At 36.6% G+C, this 20,610-nt stretch overlaps 1 protein-coding gene across 1 annotated transcript; it reads right to left on the bottom strand.

Annotated features, from left to right (window-relative positions):
* Positions 1-14,068: 14,068 nt before the first annotated feature.
* LOC141612903 (uncharacterized) lies at positions 14,069-18,160 on the bottom strand. The gene is made up of 2 exons (XM_074431650.1): positions 18,045-18,160; positions 14,069-14,789 (listed from the first exon to the last, which is right to left on the bottom strand). The coding sequence occupies exons 1-2, from the start codon at positions 18,158-18,160 to the stop codon at positions 14,069-14,071; spliced, it is 837 nt and encodes a 278-aa protein (XP_074287751.1).
* Between the last annotated feature and the right edge of the window lie 2,450 nt (positions 18,161-20,610).

Raw genomic sequence — 20,610 nt, 5'->3', positions numbered from 1 at the left:
CGAGTCGCATGTGACTCGGTCGAGGATCCAATTTCAGGACTACCCAACTCTCGTTTTAAACTTTTCTAAATTCAGCACAGGTTCCTCGATCGAGTCGCAAGTGACTCGATCGAGTCAATAGGTTCCTCGATCGAGTCGCCATTGACTCGATCGAGGAAGTAGGTCCAGGCTCCTTTCTTCGTCATTTGTTACTCATAACTTCAAATCCCGTCAAATTTCCTGCAAAAGACACTTGAAAGCATATCAAGTACCCTCTCCTCGTCTCTCCAAGTTCAAAGAAACATAAAAAAAACAAAAGCAACGTGAATTAAAATCCTAATTACAAACTAATGATTTACAAAATCCGAGCTGCCTCTCGGTAGCGCTGGTTTTTGCGGTCCCGCACGACCGTAATTCTTCATCAGTGAGAAGAATCAATGGGGAAGAGGTCAAGAGCCTCTATGATCCCCACGAAAGCACCTTCATAGTACGTCTTCAAGCGTTGCCCATTCACTTTGAAGGTCTTTCCTGTGTCAGAATGTAGTGTAATCCGACCCAAATTTGTTCACATCGAATAAAGAACGGTCCGGACCATCTACTCTTCAATTTACCTGGAAACAAGCGCAAACGAGAGTTAAACAAGAGAACTTTCTCACCAACATGAAATTCTCTTTGCAAGATATGCTTGTCATGCCACTTCTTCGTTCGCTCCTTGTATACTTGAGCACTATCATAGGCATGCAGTCGAAATTCATCTAGCTCATTCAATCGCATCGGTCGTTTCTCACCCGCCAAAGGAGGGATCCATATTCAGCTCCTTAATGGCCCACATAGCCCTATACTCAAGCTCCACAGGTAAATGACAGGACTTGCCATAGACAAGTCGGTAAGGTGAGGTGCCAATCGGCGTTTTGAAGGCAGTACGGTAAGCCCACAAAGTATCATCGAGCTTCCGACTCCAATCCTTTCTATTCTTGCTTACCACCTTTTCCAAGATCTGTTTCAGCTCTCTGTTGGAAACTTCTACTTGTCCACTGGTTTGAGGATGATAAGCCAATCATCTTCGGTGTGTAACGCCATACTTCTTCATGAGGGAATTGAGATGACGCTCATTGAAATGCGTGCCTCCATCATCGATCGATCATGCGCGAGGCACTCCAAACCGTGGAAAGATAGTCTTCAAAAACGACTTAACAACAGATTTAGCATCACAAGTGGGGGTGGCAATTGCCTCCACCCATTTAGAAACATAATCTCATCACTACTAATATGTATTGGTTCCCAAAAGATGTAAGGAACGGCCCTTGGTAATCAATGCCCCAAACATCAAAAATCTCTACTTGGAGATTCCATTTGAGGCATCTCATGCCTTTGCGAGATATTGCCAGTTCTTTGACAAGCATCACAAGAACGGACAAAGTTAGTAGCATCCTTAAGGATAGTAGGCCAATAAAAACCCGATTGCATTACTTTAGCAAATGTCCTAGAAGGACCATGATGACCACCATATGAAGAAGAGTGACAATGAGAAAGGATGGCACGTACCTCACCCTCTCGGGATACATCGTGCAGTATATACCATCAAGACATTCTCGGAAAGCAGATAGGGATCGTCCCCGTAAGTACCTCTTCACATCATGCATGAACCTCTTCTTCTCAGCGATAAGATAAGTCAAGAGGAAGTGTTCCTCCTACCAAATAATTGGCATAATCGCAAACCACGGAGTATTTGCGCTACTGAAGAAGATGGTCGTGCCTGGAAAGAATCATCGATGGGCAAAATCTCTCTTCCCGAGAATCTCAATCGGACAAATGATCTGCAACAACATTTTCAAAGACCGGACTTATCACGGATTTCCAAATCAAATTCTTGCAATAATAAAATCCATCTAATAAGTCTAGGTTTAGCCTCTTGTTTGGTTAAAAGGTACTTTAAAGCCGCATGGTCGTGTGTACAATAACTTTAGAACCAACAAGATAAGCTCTAAATTTGTCTAAAGAATAGACAACCGCAAGAAGCTCCTTCTCTGTAGTAGCATAGTTGATTTGTGCATCGTCGAGAGTCTTGCTTGCATAGTAAATGGCATGTAACACCTTGTCCTTTCGCTGCCCCAAAACAGCTCCAACTGCATAGTCACTAGCATCGCACATAATCTCAAAAGGAAGGCTCCAATCCGGAGATCGGATAATAGGAGCTGAGATAAGTGCTTGTTTGATCCTGTCAAAAGATTGAACACACTTGTCAGTAAACACAAAAGGAGCATCTTTATGAAGAAGCTGAGTTAGAGGTTGAGCAATTTTAGAAAAATCCTTTATAAAGCGGCGATAGAACCCTGCATGACCAAGAAAACTACGCACACTTTTAACATTAACCGGGTACGGGAGTTGCTCAATTACCTCAACCTTAGCTTTATCCACTTGGATGCCCTTACCTGACACCAAATGACCGAGTACCACCCCTTCAGTAACCATGAAGTGGCACTTCTCCCAGTTGAGAACAAGGTTGCTCTCCTCACAGCGCTGCAAAACCTTAGTCAAGTTTCTCAAGCAAACATCAAAATCAGTACCATATACACTGAAATCATCCATAAAGACTTCCATGATATACTCTATGTAATCAGAAAATATGGCCATCATACAACGCTGAAAGGTAGCAGGAGCATTACATAAACCAAAGGGCATCCTCCTATAAGCAAATACACCATATGGACAAGTGAAAGTGGTCTTTTCCTGATCCTCAGGATGAATGGGTATCTGAAAGAAACCGGAGTAGCCATCTAGGTAACAGAAATAACTATGACATGCTAATCGCTCTAACATCTGGTCAATGTAAGGAAGTGGGAAATGGTCCTTTTTGGTGGCCGTGTTCAACTTCCTATAGTCAATGCACATCCTCCATCCTGTGACAAGTCTAGTAGCAATCAATTCATTTTTATCATTCTTTACTACTGTAGTACCTCCCTTTTTAGGTACAACTTGGACAGGACTGACCCATTTAGAATCAGAAATAGAGAAAATAATACCAGCATCAAGCAATTTCTGTACCTCTTTTCTTACCACCTCCTGCATTGGAGGATTTAGTCGTCTCTGACCTTGCGCACTAGGCTTGTGGCCTTCTTCCAAGTGAATTCTATGCATACAAAAATCAGGACTAATACCTTTGAGATCGTCAATGCTATACCCAATTGCCTTTTTATGAGTTCTCAAAACAGTCAACAAAGCAGATAGTTGACCTTCAGTTAGGTTAGCATTGACAATCACTGGGTTCATTTCACAGTCATCAAGAAATTCATATTTGAGATGAGAGGGAAGGGGTTTCAATTCAGGTTTCTTTACCTCAGTTACCTTAGGTGTGACATCCAAACTGTATATCTTCTGATGTGGGCATTCCTCTCCAGTTAGAAGCCTCTCAATCTGATGAACTTCTGGACTCCATGAACCCGTCTGATCAGCTGGATCAGAAACCAGGGCAATCTCCAGAGGATCCCTGTCAAAACACATAAGAAGACACTCATCAATAGTAAAATCAACAATATCTATACTATGACAAGTCTCTTCTATCATGGGGTTTTTCAATGCTTTTTCCAAGTTGAAAATAATCGTATCATCCCCCACAGCTAAGGTCAATCTCCCCTGCCTAACATCTATAACCGCCCCCGCAGTATGTAAGAACGGTCTGCCCAAGATGATAGGGATTTGGTTGTCCTCAGCCATGTCCATGACAACAAAATCAACGGGGATGAAAAACTTCCCTATTCGAACGGGAACATCCTCTAACACCCCCAGAGGGTGTTTAACGTTCTATCGGCCATCTGCAGTGTCATATTAGTAATCACAACGGACCCATATTTAACTTTTTACAGATAGAATACGGCATAACACTGACACTAGCTCCCAAATCACAAAGAGCTTTACTAATAGAAAGATGACCAATTTGACAAGGGATAGAAAAACTTCCTGGGTCCTTTAATTTCGGTGGTGAGTTAATTGGCAACATGGCACCGCACTTCGAGTGTAAGCAATAGTTTCCACCGCGTCAAAGGATCTCTTCCTTGTCAAAATCTCCTTCATGAACTTTGCATAAGCCGGCACTTGAGTAATCAATTCAGTAAAAGGGACACTTACCCGTAGATTCTTCACGACCTCCATAAACTTACCGAATCGCTTATCCAAATTGGATTTTTGTTGTCGGTGAGGAAAAGGTAGAGAAATAGTTATGGGCTCGGCTTGCTTATCCTTAGAAACGACTTTTGAAACACCGTCTGGGCAATCTGGATCCTCGATCGAGTCGGGGTGACTCGATCGAGCCGGGTGGATCCTCGATCGAGTCGCTTTGTGACTCGGTCGAGAACCTCGCAGTTCACTTTCTCGTCTTTTTTACTTTTATCGTCAGCTCGTGTTTCAACTTCGTCAGGCTCTTTCTCATCATCACTAAACTCCAAATTACCCAATCCTTTGGGATGCATGTAAGGGACTTCATCAACGATAATGGGCACTTCATTCTCAAGACTTTGCGGTCGGGATTCGTATAAGAAGTACCGCTCCTCACCAATAACATTAGCTTGTTCATGAGCTTGCTTGCCTTGAAGAGGAAGACCTCCGGCCTGTTTTGATGGGTTTTGAAGTGCCATCTGAGCCACTTGATTATCTAGCATCTTGTTATGGGCAATCAACTCGAAACTGAGCCGTCCTTCTCGCCGCATTGACAAAGTTTGTTGCAAAAGATTGCGCAACTCTGCCATATCATTATTCGGAGCTTGTTGAGGGATTTGTTGAGGAGTTTGCTTTGAGGAGGTCGCTGATATTGATTGTTGAACTGCTGGCCTCCTTGATTTTGCCTTTGATATCCCCCGTGTTGTTGATTACCGCGATTATTGGGAGGGATATAAGTGTTCTTTTGCGGTTGTGATCTGCGGATTTTGCACATTCTGGCTAGACCATTGAAGGAAAGGGTGTTCCTTCGTTCTTTCATTGTAGAAGTTGGAGAAAGGTGTACCTTGTGCACCTTGTCCGTAAGCTTCTCGAAAGGCAAGAACTCCGCTCAAATGTGCTCATACAATCAGCTGCACCATGACCATCTAAACCGCATCTAGCACAAGTCTCCTCTACTTGCTGACTCATAGCATGAACTCTCTGTTTACTACCCAATGATTGGGTAGTCTTCATCTCAGCAATCTGGGCGGAAATAGCCTCCACTGTGCCGCCAAAGCACTATCACTCGATGCCTCGCGTGCTTCCCCTAGGATTTCCATACCTCGCGGTATGGGTAGCAATCTGATCAATCAACTTCCACGCGTCACCATCTAGTGTGTTATCTTGAAACCTCCCATTAGCAGATGAATCCAAAAGGGCACGATGATCGTCAAACAACCCGTTATAAAACTGGTTGCAAAGGAACCACTTTGGGAAACCATGATGGGAACGATCGAACTAAACGCTTGAAGCGAGTCCAAGCTTCATTCAAATCTTCATGGTCGCTTGCTTGAAACTAGTAATTTGATTCCTCAAAGCATTAGTCTTCCGAGGTGGGAAGTACCTCTTGTAGAAAGCAAGAGCCAAGGAATTCCATCAGAACCCCTTCGTATCCATATCCATATCTCTTAACCACTCAAAGACTCCATCTTTCGTAGAGAAAGGAAAGAGCACCGCTTAACTTGATCTTGTGTCACTTCACTTGTTAATGGGATAGAACAAATAGTAAGTGACAAACTTTTCCATATGCGTTGCAGGATCCTCAGCAGCTGTCCCTCCAAACATGTTTCGTTCCACCAAATTAATGTAAGATGGCCGAATCTCGAATGTTCCATTGGTAGAAGTGGGCAGCTTGAAACCTTGTGGAATAGAATCCAAGGTCGGCTCAGAGTGACTGGCTAGGGTAGACATGATGATAGTTTCAGGAATAGGAGTTTCAGGAATAGGAATATCAGGAATAGGAGCTTCTTCCTCTTCCTCTTCGTAGGACCGATCGGCTGTCTCTATAGGGATCGCCGTTTCGACGTCAAGTATACTCAAGTCTTCTACTTGACTCACTTCTTGATTAAATTTCCGTCTGTAGCGAAAAGTCTTCTCAGGTTCAGGATCAAAAGGAATAATCTCGGACCTATTAGACCTGGGCATAAACAGAACTAACAAGAAAGTGTGAGAACGGTCTCAAGGAACTGGGTTCCCTGAGACAAAAGACAAAATAAACACAAAAAGACTAAACAATTGTTGCCTCCCCGGCAACGGCGCCAAATTTGATGTGGCTAAAGTCGTATTACCAAATCAAAGTAAAACTATCTCAGGACTAACAAGAATAGCTAGTGATAAGACAGGTATCGAATCCACAGGGAGGCGGTGAAAGCTAAGTCTAAGAGTATCTAAATTGCCTAGAAGTAACCAATTTCGGGGGTTTTGTTTTGAGTTGATTCTAACAAACTAATTGCAATGTAATTAAATGATGAATAACAATAATATTAAAAGTCTAGGAATTAGGTTCACTAGGTCAATCAATCGGGGATTATCAATCAATTACTAAATCTATCAAGTTGTTTAAGGTCATAAGATCGGTCGACTCCATTATGCCCTTTAGATCGATTCTAATATGCGGTCACTATGATTAGATACTCTCTATTTGATTGTCGCAGCCTATATCAATTCTAACCCGGTCAGCGATAGGATCGATTCGCTACACTAATTAATAACTCAGGCCTCAAGCGATTAACTAGAAGAATTACAACAATCAAACAACAACTTTAATGATATCAATAGCAATTAACTGACTTTCCCTTTTAATTAACCTAGATCCCCTTCATCCTAGATGAGGGGATTAGCTACTCATAACTATGATAACAACAATGAACATAATTAAAGATGAAAACATAATTGCAAGATGAAAACAATAATTGAAGAACATAAAACAATGATTTAATTAAAGAGGAAAGATTAGTACCATACAAAAGGAAGATTAGGGTTCTTAAGAGAGTTTTCCAGCAATACTTAGCAAAATATAACGTAAGTCTTAATAAAACGCGGGTCTGTAATTTATAACAAAAGATTAACGTTTTAGGAAATTCCGGAAATAAACCCGTCAGAAAGGATCCTCGATCGAGTCAGAGGTGACTCGATCGAGGATGGCGGCTCGATCGAGTCAGCAGTGACTCGATCGAGGAACTAGCTCACAGGTTCCCTCTTCTCTTCTTTGACTTCTAGTCTTCATGATTCCTCGTTTCCCGTGCCATGCCTCGTGTATTCTTCTATGCCGTCTCCGCCATGCTAATCTTAGCTTGATCATACTCATAACGAGTCATTTCTGCATCAAAACACAAAATAGCGGCAGTATCGACAATTCATTGAAATAAAGCATAAAAATGATATAATAGGCACGAAACGGTATGTAAAACGGTATAAAGGGAGCTATAAAAGTATATATAAAAGTGATACATCATTATTATAAAACGCGGGATTGTAAACCCCATTTCATTTTCGACGGCTCCTTTCTCTTTCTAACCCTAATCTCTCTCTGCCATTTATCCCTCATCACCTTACACTCTCTCATGGCCTTGAAACTAACCCAAGAAGGGAGATGGTTCATGCTTGAAGTCATCGAGTCGGGTTGCCGCCGTTGCGGGCATTGGTCTGCGTCTCAAGGTGAGTTTGTGTTTCGTCGTCATCTTTCAGTATGTCTTGAATAGTCTAGTAATAGGACGTGGTTTCTACTTATAGGATTCATCATGGCGTCTTGTTTGGCTTGCTTGTTGTATGCACTTTCATGGAATAGCGAAAAGGTAGGGTTTTTCCTACTCAGTTGATTGTATAATTAGTTTAAGATGTGGTGATTATGATTGTATTGGCATGATTAGTATCGTTGTTGGCTTGTCTTTCTTAATTGTTGGAGTTGTGGTGAATTGGCTATGTTGGTGAGGTGCGTCCTCACCTGAGTGGAGTCACTTGCGGGAGTGACTTCACGCCCTTGATTTGCCCCTTGTGGTTTCCGTCACAAAGGGAGATGTGCACATTAATGGACATGAGTTGTTGCTCGTTGCGATAAGCGGGGCTTAGGTAGGCAAGACTGGTGGTCCCCCGCTGGCGGTGTGGATTATCTGTTGCTGCAGTAATCTGGCAGGACTACACACTTGAGTGTGTAGTCATATATGAGGCATGATTGGAATTGGAAGGTGGTTGTGGACTGGTTATCATGATTGTTTCTTGTATATTTATTTCTAATCTTAATTACCCCGTGAACTGACCCCGTGTTGAATTTTCAAAACTATGGTGATCCATTCGGGGATGATGAGCAGTTGGTTTAGCATGTACTGCTAGTCACGATGCTTGCGGGGTATGGAAGGGAATCGTGTCATCACGCCGTCGAAATAGATGTCGCTGTCACTCATGTCTAATATTCATTCCAGTTGTATATGTTGTAATCTTTTCACGTTGGTTTATGTTGTAAAGAATAAAATTAATTAATAAACGTTCTGTTATTGTTCATTTGATTTACTTAGCTCGGGCAATCGAGATGGTAACACCTTTGTATGCTGGGGTGGTACTTTGTAAGGCACCTTGGTGTATAAGGGTGTTACATGAACATAGTAGAACAAAACAATTATATACTGCAGTAGAAGCCAGTAGCCAGGCCATCGGCAATCTAGAAGCAAGCCACAGTTTAAGCCACATCCTGGCCAAACTAGGTCACGACCAAGCCACAACAGGTCACAACAATGACAATGATCTGATCTCAGCTTTTATCAGGCCAGCTTTAGAGGGCCATAAATATCAGTTCAAGGCCAACTATCAGCTGCCACCTTGGCCAGCCGATACATTAATTAACCAGGTACCAAAAGATCTTAAGGAGCCAAACCAAAGTCTCAATGCATTCCACAAAAAGATCAAACTAAAAGCAAGTTGCAGAAAAAGACAGATGTGCATAAAGCAAATTGTCATTTCTGGCTAAACAAAGAGGAAGCTGCTAATAAAGACATTTGGCCTTATTTTTCCACATTTCAGATATCACCTTGAACACAAGTTAAGACCTAAATCAGAACAAACACTCCCAGCCAAAGAGGAACAACAGCCAAGGAGCAGCATGTCCCTTTCACCCTGCAATTTCTTTTGTCCCTTTTTTTGTTTGTCTTTAAATCATTTGTAGACATTTGTAATATATTTCAAGTACTTTAGCTGTATTCTAAGATCAAATCCTGACCCTTAGATGAGATTTCTAGGGTTGTAATGTACTGAAAGCCACAAGAGAAGCCTATATAAGGTCCTCTACCTCAACTGTATTCAGTAGACTTTTATGAATCAAAAACTTTTAAATCTTATCAACTATGCTGTTAACTATAGTTGTGAGTCATGCTAAGTGACAACTTGTGCTTGTTTGGGTGTTGATTAAGGACCTGGTAGTAAGGCTTGAACAAATCCGTGCTTGCTTGATTTGTCTGAATCATACTGTTTTTTCTGAGTTTGAATTAGTATGTGCTTGCTTGATTAATTCAGTCTTGGATGTCCAAATTATTAAGTTAATTTTCTGTGCTTGCTTGAGAGTTAAGTTGATAATAATATCCCCTTTTATTGTTCCATTTTAAAAGAAAAAAAACAATCAAGTTTCATTTCCGAATTCATTCTGTCAAAATTGTGTCTGTCAGTTCAACTTCAGCTATTTGTTAAAAATACTTAGATGGTTGTCAAAATTCTGAAAATTGGTACAAATTTAGTTTAGTCTTTAAACTAATTTGTCCTAAAATTTCATGAATTTAGGAGGCCATTTACTATTTTTACTAAAATTACAAAGTTCATTGCATTCTAAGAAATTGTGGTTGAGTCTTTCAATTTAATTCTGATTTATGTCAAGTTCTTGTCTTATACACTGCATATACATTGACCGTTAATGAAATTGAGATTCTCGTCATTTATTCATCTCTCCGTTTCCCTTAATTTTCTCTCAATAATCTAGATTCTATTACGAGACGATCTAATGGCTATGATGATTGAGAATTGAATAAATAATAATTAAATATTATTCTATTAGAGAAAATAAATAAAAAATGGAGAGAAAGAGAGATGAAGAGGATTCACACTCCTCAATAATGAAGATACTTTATACTATCAAACTTTGAATCTGGCACTCAAATTACGCTCAGAATAGAATTAGCAAACTGTCAGATTACATTAGTTCTTATCATCTTGAGCCTAGCATTACAAAATTAAATAAGGAAATTGAGTTAGCGCATGACACAAATTCCTGATATATGGTCACAGGACTAGAATTCATGCACATGATAATGCAAAAAAATAAAAATAAAAAAATAAGAAGAACTTTAAAGCACAATCCTTTAAATAGATCTGCAAATTGGAAAAAAAAATATATTAATTTTAAATAACTCGGAGATCAAACTACTACATTTTTCAAAATCTTCCTCATAAAAATGCCCAAAACTATTAGAACAGAACAAAGTATAACCTATTTGTTCGATAAACATAAATGCGAATTAAAATAATTTGTTTATTATGTTTTCTTTTGTTCTTTTATAAAGAAAAAGAAAGACTTTTCTGTTTGGTCAAACTAATTGAAACCTTAAAAAATAAATGAAAATTGAAAATCTAATTGAAATCTGAAAAGATAACTGAAAATTAGAAGTTAATAAAATACTAGTAATTGATGATATAAGAAAATGTTTGGCCTGAAAAAGGTGGCTGATTTTTGGTTAATGACGTAAAAGGATAAAATACTCATTTATTTAATATTATAAATTGAAGGGATAAAAAAATATAAAATAGGATCATGTCCAATATTTTTCAAATGCTAGCCTAGATGGCTAGATGACCTTTTATTTCAAATAGTTTATTTGTTTAAATAAGTTAGAACACAAATTCTTGTTTGTGACGGTACATATCCGTCACTCTTGAGTGACGGATACCATTTTACCTCACAAAGTACCCACTTTTTCTCTCTCTGCAACACTATTCATGTGGTCCCCTCTCTCCACTAACCCATTTTGTTACCATTTTATCTCACAAAATATCCGCCACAAATGGTAACCCGTCACAAGGGAGACCAATTGAAGTTAATATGTTTGGCCTCGATTCTCAAAAATGAGTTTTTATTTATCAAGCTTAATTTTTCAAAAATGTTTTTCAAAAGCAGAAGCAACAAATTGCTGCTTCTATTTCTGTGAGCAAAAATGTGAATTTTTAGCTTTTGAGAATTTTTTGTTTAACTTTTATAAAATAATGTGTTTGGCCAAAAAGTATTTTTGACTCCAAAAACACTTTTACAAGCTAGGCCAAACACACGTTTATTTGTCAAATACATACTTTACTCAAATTACCTACCTGAAATAAGTTACTTTACTCAAATCACCTACCTGAAATGATTTGTTAAATAAAGCCGTAAAATTTTTAAAACGACTTCGATCTGGAATAATTTAGATAATTCAATATCTACATACTGTATTAATTAAGACAAAAAAAATACTATTACAAAAAAACACAAAATCTCTTTTGTAACGCGTCATAAGCTTATGACGTCTTTCACAACCGGTTAGAAATGTAGGTGGAATGATTGTGACTTGTCAGATATTATTAGTCACTTTTCGTCACAAACAAAAATAGTTGTTTGAAAAATACCTTGAGCGTTTACGTTGAAGACAGTAATTAACCAATGTCATGGCATGAGTTACTGTTGTAGTTATTAGTATACACCAGACGGTCGTTAGTCCCGATCGTCCCCATCATTGGTAAACTGTCTTCCATTCGTCGAATTTGATTATTCATCATTTGAACCCGCATATTCGACAATTGTTGTGGTTGTTGTTGAGCAATTGGATCAGCTGGTAAAGTGGAACTTCCAAAGTTATAAGATGGTTGCACTGGTGGGTAATTGTTGTTCTCTTCCATTTGCTGAACTTGATGATTCATCATTCGAATTCGCATATTTGTGACGTTTATCAAGTGTTCTTGTTGCTCTTGAAGTTTTTTTTGAAAATTTGGATCAACTAACAAAGGAGAAGAGTATGTAGAGAGTTAGGTGATTTTTGTCACCCAAATTAAAAATAGCCTAAATAATTATTATTAATAATATTCACAAAAATACATATATTGGTTCCATGTTTTAAAATATTCCAAGGTGTAAATTATTCGCAAGTAACTCCAGATTTTAACCTATATCTTCCATAAATAGTCTTAAAATTAATAATGTTAAACCTATGTTTGGTAAAACTAGTTGGTAAAGTGGGTGAAACTTGAAAATTTACGACTTTACGACTTCTTAACGGACGTTACGTTAAGTAGAGGTGACAATTATTAACACGACCCGAAAACACAACACGAACCCGACACGAAGTTAGCGGGTTAGGGTCAAGACGTTGTGACCCATTTAAGTAATTGGGTTAGCACGGACACGACATGGAACTCAAAAGGGTCGGGTTAGGGTTGAGCTCTTTTGACACGAACCTGACACGAATAACCCGCTTATTTAAAAGTGTCGTGATATATTTGGGTTGAATCAATAATCCACCCAAACAACTTAAAAATAAGTATTTTCATTCCTCATTTGTGGGATAATAGGTTTATAAAGCTTATTTTATTTTATTAGTTTATTGGGTTAAACTCGTTAAGTGGGTTAAAAATGACCCGCTAAAATATAAATATGTTAAACATGACCTGCTAAAAGATAAATGGGTTAAACAGGTCGGGTTGAGTTATAGAAAAATTAAATGGGTTGGGTTAGGGTTGAGACAAATGACCCATTTAAGTAATTGGGTCGGGTTAGGGTTGGGGTAGTGGTGACCCGTTTAAAGTTGACACGAACACGACACGACCTGATCTGTTTGTCAGGTCTAACGTTAAGGGGTACTATGGGCACAAAAATGGAATTTCAAGGGTATTATTGACAAATTCTTAAAAGTAAGGGTACCATGTAAAATCTGACAAATTTAATGGATACCATTGAAAATTCGGTATTTACATTGCCAAACAGGATCTAACTTTTTGGAAATTTTTACAGCTGTTGGTGCTTTCTACCCTTTTAGTTGTAAGGAAGACTTATTGTGTTTATTTTCCTTATATTGACTAGTTTTTTAAATGACGAAACTAAACAAAACTTCAAAACATGTTTTTTTGGTTGTGCAAATTTGATCATATAAACTCAAATTTCATAGATTGGTTAGTCATTTCTTAGTTTGAGAGTTTGAATACTTAATCTCATTTATCTGATTAACAATTTGTAACTTAAATATTCGAAAATCAATTCAAAAAATTTGAAAATATTGGCAAAAAATTGACTTCATTTTCTTTAGACTATTTTGGAGAGACACCTTCAAGGCTTGGGATTGTGGGAAAAAAATTCAAGCTTGAAATTTTTTGAACGATAAATAAAATTTGGGATTATTTGCATAAATTAATCGTAAAATAAACATGACAAAATGTTACCGCTATTGAAGGGGTTATATCCGCCCGTGGATGGTCCAGGTTGCATGGCGGCATGTTGTTGAGCATATTGGTTTAAATTTGCGTCTTGTTTTTTCTTTTCTTGCCTTTCTAATTCAGCTGCCATGCCTTCATGAAATTGTTTGGCGGCCTCATTTAGTTGTTTGTTACCTTCTTCAAGAAGACTACGAAAAAATCCCATAATATTATTTGTAAAATAATGGAGATTAAGATTTTTTAAGGTCGAGAATTATGAATATGATGATTTTATGATGCTATTTTATGTAGAGAAAGCCTAATGTAAGGTGCTATTATACAATAATATTTATGTAAAACGGTTTTATTTATGTATTTTTATTTTAGGTAAAAGCTTGAGACTTACTCCGTATTATATAGGGGTGTAATGAGATAATGTACATGCATGCCACTTCTCAACTGGGGTAATTCTTTATTTTTTGATGTCTAAAAGTCTAAGCCATTGAGTTGTTCCTTTACTAGCTAGAGTAATGGCGTCCATGTTTGTTCATTTCATGCTTCTCTATATACCGATTACCGAGCGAGACGAGTCACTAGTATATCATATAGATTCTAGAGAAGACTTGAGATAAGTATAACTAGTTGTAGATTTAAGAATTACTTTTTTTTTTTTTTTTTTTTTTTTTGTCAGAAAGAAAAGATTGCTACCCTAGGCTATAGCTTTGGCTATAGCATGAGCAATCCGATTAAGGTTTCGTGGACAGTGACTAAGAGAAAAACAATGGCAGGTATAGGCCAATAAAGAAATAGAACGTAGAATAGGTAACACGTCTTGAGTGGCGGCTCCATAGCCGTTGAGTTGAAGAACCAAATTTAAACAGTCTGATGTAGAGTCAAGATGTCGATAACCCAGCGCAATAGCTTCAGAACAAGCGAACTTCAAGGCCAATGCCTCAGCCTGAAGAGCGTTCTTAGCCCAAAAGGTCTTACATCCTGTTCGAAAGATTACTCCATGTTTGTCTTGAAATAGCCATCCCGCAGTAGCCTTGAAATTCGTCTTCCATGAAGCATCGCACTTTAGTCGAACGTGTTCAGAACAGATAGATGGACCAACCAAGGGGTGCGGAAAATGATGTCGTATGAGGAGAGCACCATCCAAATCCTCCTGATGCACAGTTGAAAAACCATTCTTACCATTCCCTTTCTTACTCTCAACTTGCTCATTATTAGTAGCATCCACCATTATCACCTGAAAAAGCCCCTGATAATCAATGGGCTCATTTTGGAAGAGCACCTTATTCCGCAAACACCATATGTGCCATAAGGTACTAATGAAAAGCGAAAGCGAAGACAGGGAATCAGTGGTTTTCTGCAGTAATTGAATCCAATTGATTATCCATTGCTGTATGGAGACATTATTTCCCACATAACTGCGGATACCCAAAGGACAACTAGCCCAGATTCGAGTAGCCGTAGAGCAATCACGGAATAAATGGCTTAGAGTCTCTAAGAGTGGTGTTTGCGCCTGACAAGAGAGACAACAATGATCCCCAGGAAAGTCCCTACGTCTGAACTCCTCACCACAGGGCAGGGTATGCGAAAAAACCTTCCATAGATTTAAGAATTACTTGAGAAGTGATGGAGGAACTAGTATTATTCTTATCTTATATCTTATGTAAAAAGAGAATAGGGGGTTTGGCTATTTTGGCACAGCCTATACCCTTTGAGTGCACCTATATTTACAGTCAATGCCACTTTGTGAAAATATGTTCCCACTGCTACCATATAGAGGTGATCATGGGCCGGGCCGGATTTGGGTCGGGCCCAAGCATTAAATTAAGCCCAAGTGCACGGGCTGGGCCGGGCCGGGCTACAAGTGCGGGCCTATTTTTTCGGCCCAAACCCGGCACATGCGGGCTTTCGGGCCAATTCGGGCTAAAAATTTTTTCTCTTGAAATAAGTTTAGAAATCCCCATTATGAAGTTATAATACTTTGTGTATTTGTTATCAAAAATTTCGTATAGAATTGTGTGATTTTTTTCGAGTATTGCAATTAAGAAGTAGTAACCTAATGTAGCTTTTATGAACGTACTGCTTGAGGTGACTCATACAAACTAAATGCACAATTTTTAGTAGTGTAATAATATATTTTAGTGCGGTGCTCACTCTATGTTGTTGTAGTTTTGTAATTGATTTGATATTTGTTTTTCTTTAGGCTCAAAAACATTGACTTAGCACGCCAATAATGGTAAACAATTTATCGGCACTAGTATGATACAAAATCATTAGCTCATTTTTTATCATATAAATACTGGTGAAGGAAAATACTAAGCCTTATCAGACTAATACATGTAAACAAGTTATTACGGCTTATTTACAATACAACAATTGAATGGTTAATTGTTTTACTTAATGCTTATTAACATTCTTAAATTGTACATATTCGTAAATTTTGCATATGTTCGAGTCGGGCCGGGCCAAAATTCGGGCCGTAAAGGCGGCCCAAACCCGACCCTATTATATTGAATCGGGCCATGGGCTTCGGGCCATGGGCTTTTCGGGCCTAAAATCGAGGCCCAAGCCCGGGGAAAACGGGCTGGGTCGGGTCGGGCTAGCGGGCCTGGGCCATATGATCAACTCTACTACTATGATATTTTCCTTATCCTTTACCTGCAAATCTTTCTTTCACACACACCAATATCTTCTCCCCTTTGGTTCTATCTTTATTTACAGTCAGTACCATTCGGGTTCTTTTTACTGGCTTTCACCACTCATAAACTGCTCATCCATATTTTACCCAGAAAATCCTCATGCGCCGCACTATCGTCATGCATATCCTTTTCTTATCAATTTGACAAAGATGAATGTAACACAAAACTAATTTTCCACTATTCAAACAAACATTTGAGCCAAAAATATTATTCTAGATAAACTGGGTCTCTGATTAAGCTATATCATTGAAATTAATTACACTGCTTTCCCTATTTTGTTCGCTCGGAATCTTCAATTGTCGGCTACAACTGATGACTTCCTATATTAGCTTGCCGCTGTCTTGCGATTCTTGATTGACGCGAGAAGCAACCTTCCTCGATGTCTCACTTTATTCGCACTTTGGTGGGAAGTATCAGATTTCCGAATTAAATTTTCATGGATTGCATGTTTTATTTCCAATTTGCATTTGTTGTTTTGAATGATCGCTGATGTATAGTCTTTGTGGATCAATGGTTAGGTACAAGTTTTTGATGATATTAACCGATAAGTACTAAGTAGAGGTGGTTTTAGAATTTACTAGATGAATTGCTTGTTTTTTTTTTTTTTTTTTTTTTTTGTTCAACTCCACTTTGCAAGTTTCTTTTATCACGTTTGCCAACGCAGCTTTTACACGATAAATATCATTAGCTGCGTATTTGCAACAATAATAAAAGTTAGATATTTTTAATGTACTCTTAAAGGCGAATCAATTAAGATCCCACATGAATATATTTTCATTTATGTATCAAGAGAAATTGAAGTTGAATGTCCACTTGTGAATATTGCACAAAAGAGAAACTTGCAAAGTGGAGTTGAATGGAGGGAGTATGAGCAACGAGTGCATCTTGTATTAGCTTATGTTCAATTATTCCAATTAGTAAATTATACAACCAGTTGTATACAGTTGTATGGTGTAAAATCCGAGCTGTGTATTAAAATTTTCGAGTTTTGTTAAAAAGAATTTGAGCTATGCTTTAAAGTTTTTGAACTCACACACTTAAACATAACAAAAATAAACTCAAACAAATTGCACATAAGCTCGGATTAACGTATAAGGTTATACGACGCTTATTATACAACTGGTTGTATATTAATATTTGTGCAATTATTCCCCGTCCATTGAACCCTTTTAACTTTGTTTAATCGTGAATTTACACATCGTAAATTTAAACTAAAGCGATACATCCCTTTAATTACACAAAAATTGAAACTAAGACCTTTGCTAAAATCTTTTGTTAAGTTATAACCTTTTTTGTAATACTCCGTAAATATGCTTAACTCATTTGATACATGTTTTTATTAACAATACCTTAATCTATCATGGATCGTAAGTTTGTAAACATTTTTATAAGTGCATTATTATGTTTAATACTTATTTTATCAATTTAATACGTTTTTCAATTAATTTATTGGAGATACGAGCTAATCCTTTACATAATCGAGTTAACATCACTCCTATGAACTCGATACTAAATTTATGTACGTTGAATTGGGTTTGTGTTTAGATTTTTTATAAAACATTTTAATAATACTATATTAAACATTTTTATTAGTGCATTATTGTGTTTAGTTAGTGAAGGTTATTAGAGTAGGAGTAATTAAATAAAGTAATTTGCGGTTTTACAATAAATTCTGTGTAAAACCAATTTATATAAGAATTAATGTGGTCATCTTTTCATAGTGCAAAGCAAAGTTCGATACCCCGTTAGATCAAGGCCCAATTATTTTGGATTGAAATTAAAACGAGGACCAAAATAATACACATTTCAAATATACTAATATGATTTGTACTCCATATATAGTTATTGGTATACTCCGTATCTTTTAATGACAGTGACACTTCTCTTTTTCTTTTTTTATGATGATGGGACCTGAAATCGCTATCTTTGGTACGCATTAGGTAAACCCCCTACAAAATACGTAGGCACGTATACCATGTAAGCCACCTAAGAGTGACAGATTCAAAGTCTAGAAGCATAGCCTCAACTTTCAGGCAATAAACATCCAAAAGATTGCTTTTAGAGAGGCCTGAATTCACAATTTTAGCCATTAAATTATTCTACCTTAACTGTGGGTGTGACACTTCTCTTTAGTCACTTAGAATTGATAAACTTGGTGACTATCGAGTACTCCCTTCTATTCTATATATATTTTTTCCCTTTCATTTTTGCACAAGAAATAAGAAGGTGAATTTGGACCACACAAAACACACTATCTCACATGTCATTGAATAAAGAGGAAGTATAATATAAGGTTGTTTTATTCGCACCGCGCCATGACAACCCTTTGTAGACTTATCCATTTAGCTGATGCGTTAGATAGTTTTCAAAACAGTAGAGACATTATCAATTTTGAGCGACGTTATTAATGGGTAATATAAGTGAAATTCAAAATGTGCAATGCATGTACTTTGTATATTACTAATATCAGGGGCGGCTATGACCAAGTGCGGGATGAGCGCGCGAACTGGGCCTCCAAATTTTTGGGCCTCTTGTTCGTATAAATTATGAAAACATTGGTCATATATACATAATAATCTCCATGTATATTAACAGAAGTGTGATAGCACATTGGTGAAAACATGTTCCAATTGCCCAAGCCACTCGAGACGCCCCTGACTAATATTGTTTGAATAAAGCAAGCGTGCATTTTACATGATGTCTTTGAATTGGTCTACAGTTTCGCAAAAAAATTCAAAAGTTGGATATCGCGTGCGAAGCCGCGACTTTCAAGCTAGTATATATAAAATATAGGTTATTTCATGGCAAATTATATCCTATTGCGGGAGCGGGTACTCCTATAACGGTTCTAAAAAACTAAAAAATAAAAGAAAAATGAAATTTAACTATCCACTATTACCTTATACAGTTACGTTTCTTCTCTTTTTCAAAGTACTCAATCTATAAAATATAATTAAAAGGCCACCCTAAAATGACAAATAAACGCCACATAGACAAAGCCACGTAGGATCCAAAAAGCCACCTAGATTAAAATTTAATGTGACATGGCATATTTAAATGTGATGTTGCATATTTTTAATGTGACATGGCGAATTAATGTGACATGGATTATCAATTTATTATTAGATGACATTAATTTAAATTATTTATCTATAAATTAATTTAATTCACTTATATCTATAATATGAAAGGATATTATCATTATTATTAAATTAATTTTGTATATTAAATATATTATCTTCCAAAATTTATATAACCCTTACAAATTTACATCAAATTTCATAATTTATAATTAATATTGACATTTTAATTGAAATTTTTGTAATAAACCATGTTAATAAATTTTATAATTTATAATTAAAATTGAAATTTTAATTGAAATTTTTGTAATAAAACATGTTAAGGAATTAATTAAACTTTTTCATATTACTAAACACTTACCATTATTAACATTTTCCTATTTAATTAATTGTTATTAAAATTTTTGTAATAAAACCTTTTAATAAATTAATTAAACCTCTTCAAATTACTGAACACCCACCATTATTAACATTTTCCTATTTAATTTTTGTTTTTAATTAAACATGGTAATTAATTGATTAAAACTCTTCATAATACTTAATACACACCAAATTAATTAAAAGTTTTTCCTATTTAATTAATTTTTGCAATATAATATGTTAATAATTTTATTAAAACTCCTTATATTACTCAACACCCATAATTTTCATTAACATTATGTCCTATTAAATTCGTCTCTTGAGGTCCCTGACAATCAATTATCTAATTTAATAATACCACAAAATAAATTAAAAATTAAGTTGAAATATGGGAATTTATGGTTGTGTAATGACTATAAAACCTACAATACCTATAATAGTTTTTATTCACTTTATTTATTTAAAATATGCCCATTTGTCATGAGTTTCTAAGTTGTGGATTGTATTTTATGGTTTAATTTATTTATTTGATTATATTGAGTATTGTTGTTGTTGTTGTTGTTGTTGTTGTTGTTGTTGTTGTTGTTGTTGTTGTTGTTGTTGTTGTTGTTGTTGTTGTTGTTGTTGTTGTTGTTGTTGTTGTTGTTGTTGTTGTTGTTGTTGTTGTTGTTGTTGTATATTTTAATTTGTTATATTGTTGATTTTATGAATCGTTTGATTTATATTTGAATTCATGTTTTCCAGTTGGTTTTTGATTCGTTTGTCAAGTTTTTGCCAGGTTGATGTTTTATCTTTTGGTCAATGTATTTTTTATATAACTTTAAGGCACCATAAAATGTATGTGAATGCAGATAAGACAAACCATCACGTGGGTAATCTGAAGAGGGAAGAAATGTATAATTAGGAACTAACTAATCACTCCTAATTATCTTAATCAAATGTAATTATCCTTCTGAATATTGGGGTATTATTAGCTTCCTCTTTTACTCATTGATTTATGGAGATTTCGAGGCTAAGTTTTTTTTTTTTTTTTTTTTTTTTTTTTTTTTTTTGGTTTAAACCATCCGGTAATCCGAACCACATTGGACTGACTAATCCGG

Source organism: Silene latifolia, chromosome 11, assembly GCF_048544455.1.
Source record: "Silene latifolia isolate original U9 population chromosome 11, ASM4854445v1, whole genome shotgun sequence".
Classification (NCBI taxonomy): Eukaryota; Viridiplantae; Streptophyta; class Magnoliopsida; order Caryophyllales; family Caryophyllaceae; genus Silene; species Silene latifolia.
This window is presented reverse-complemented; position numbering and strand designations above follow the sequence as displayed.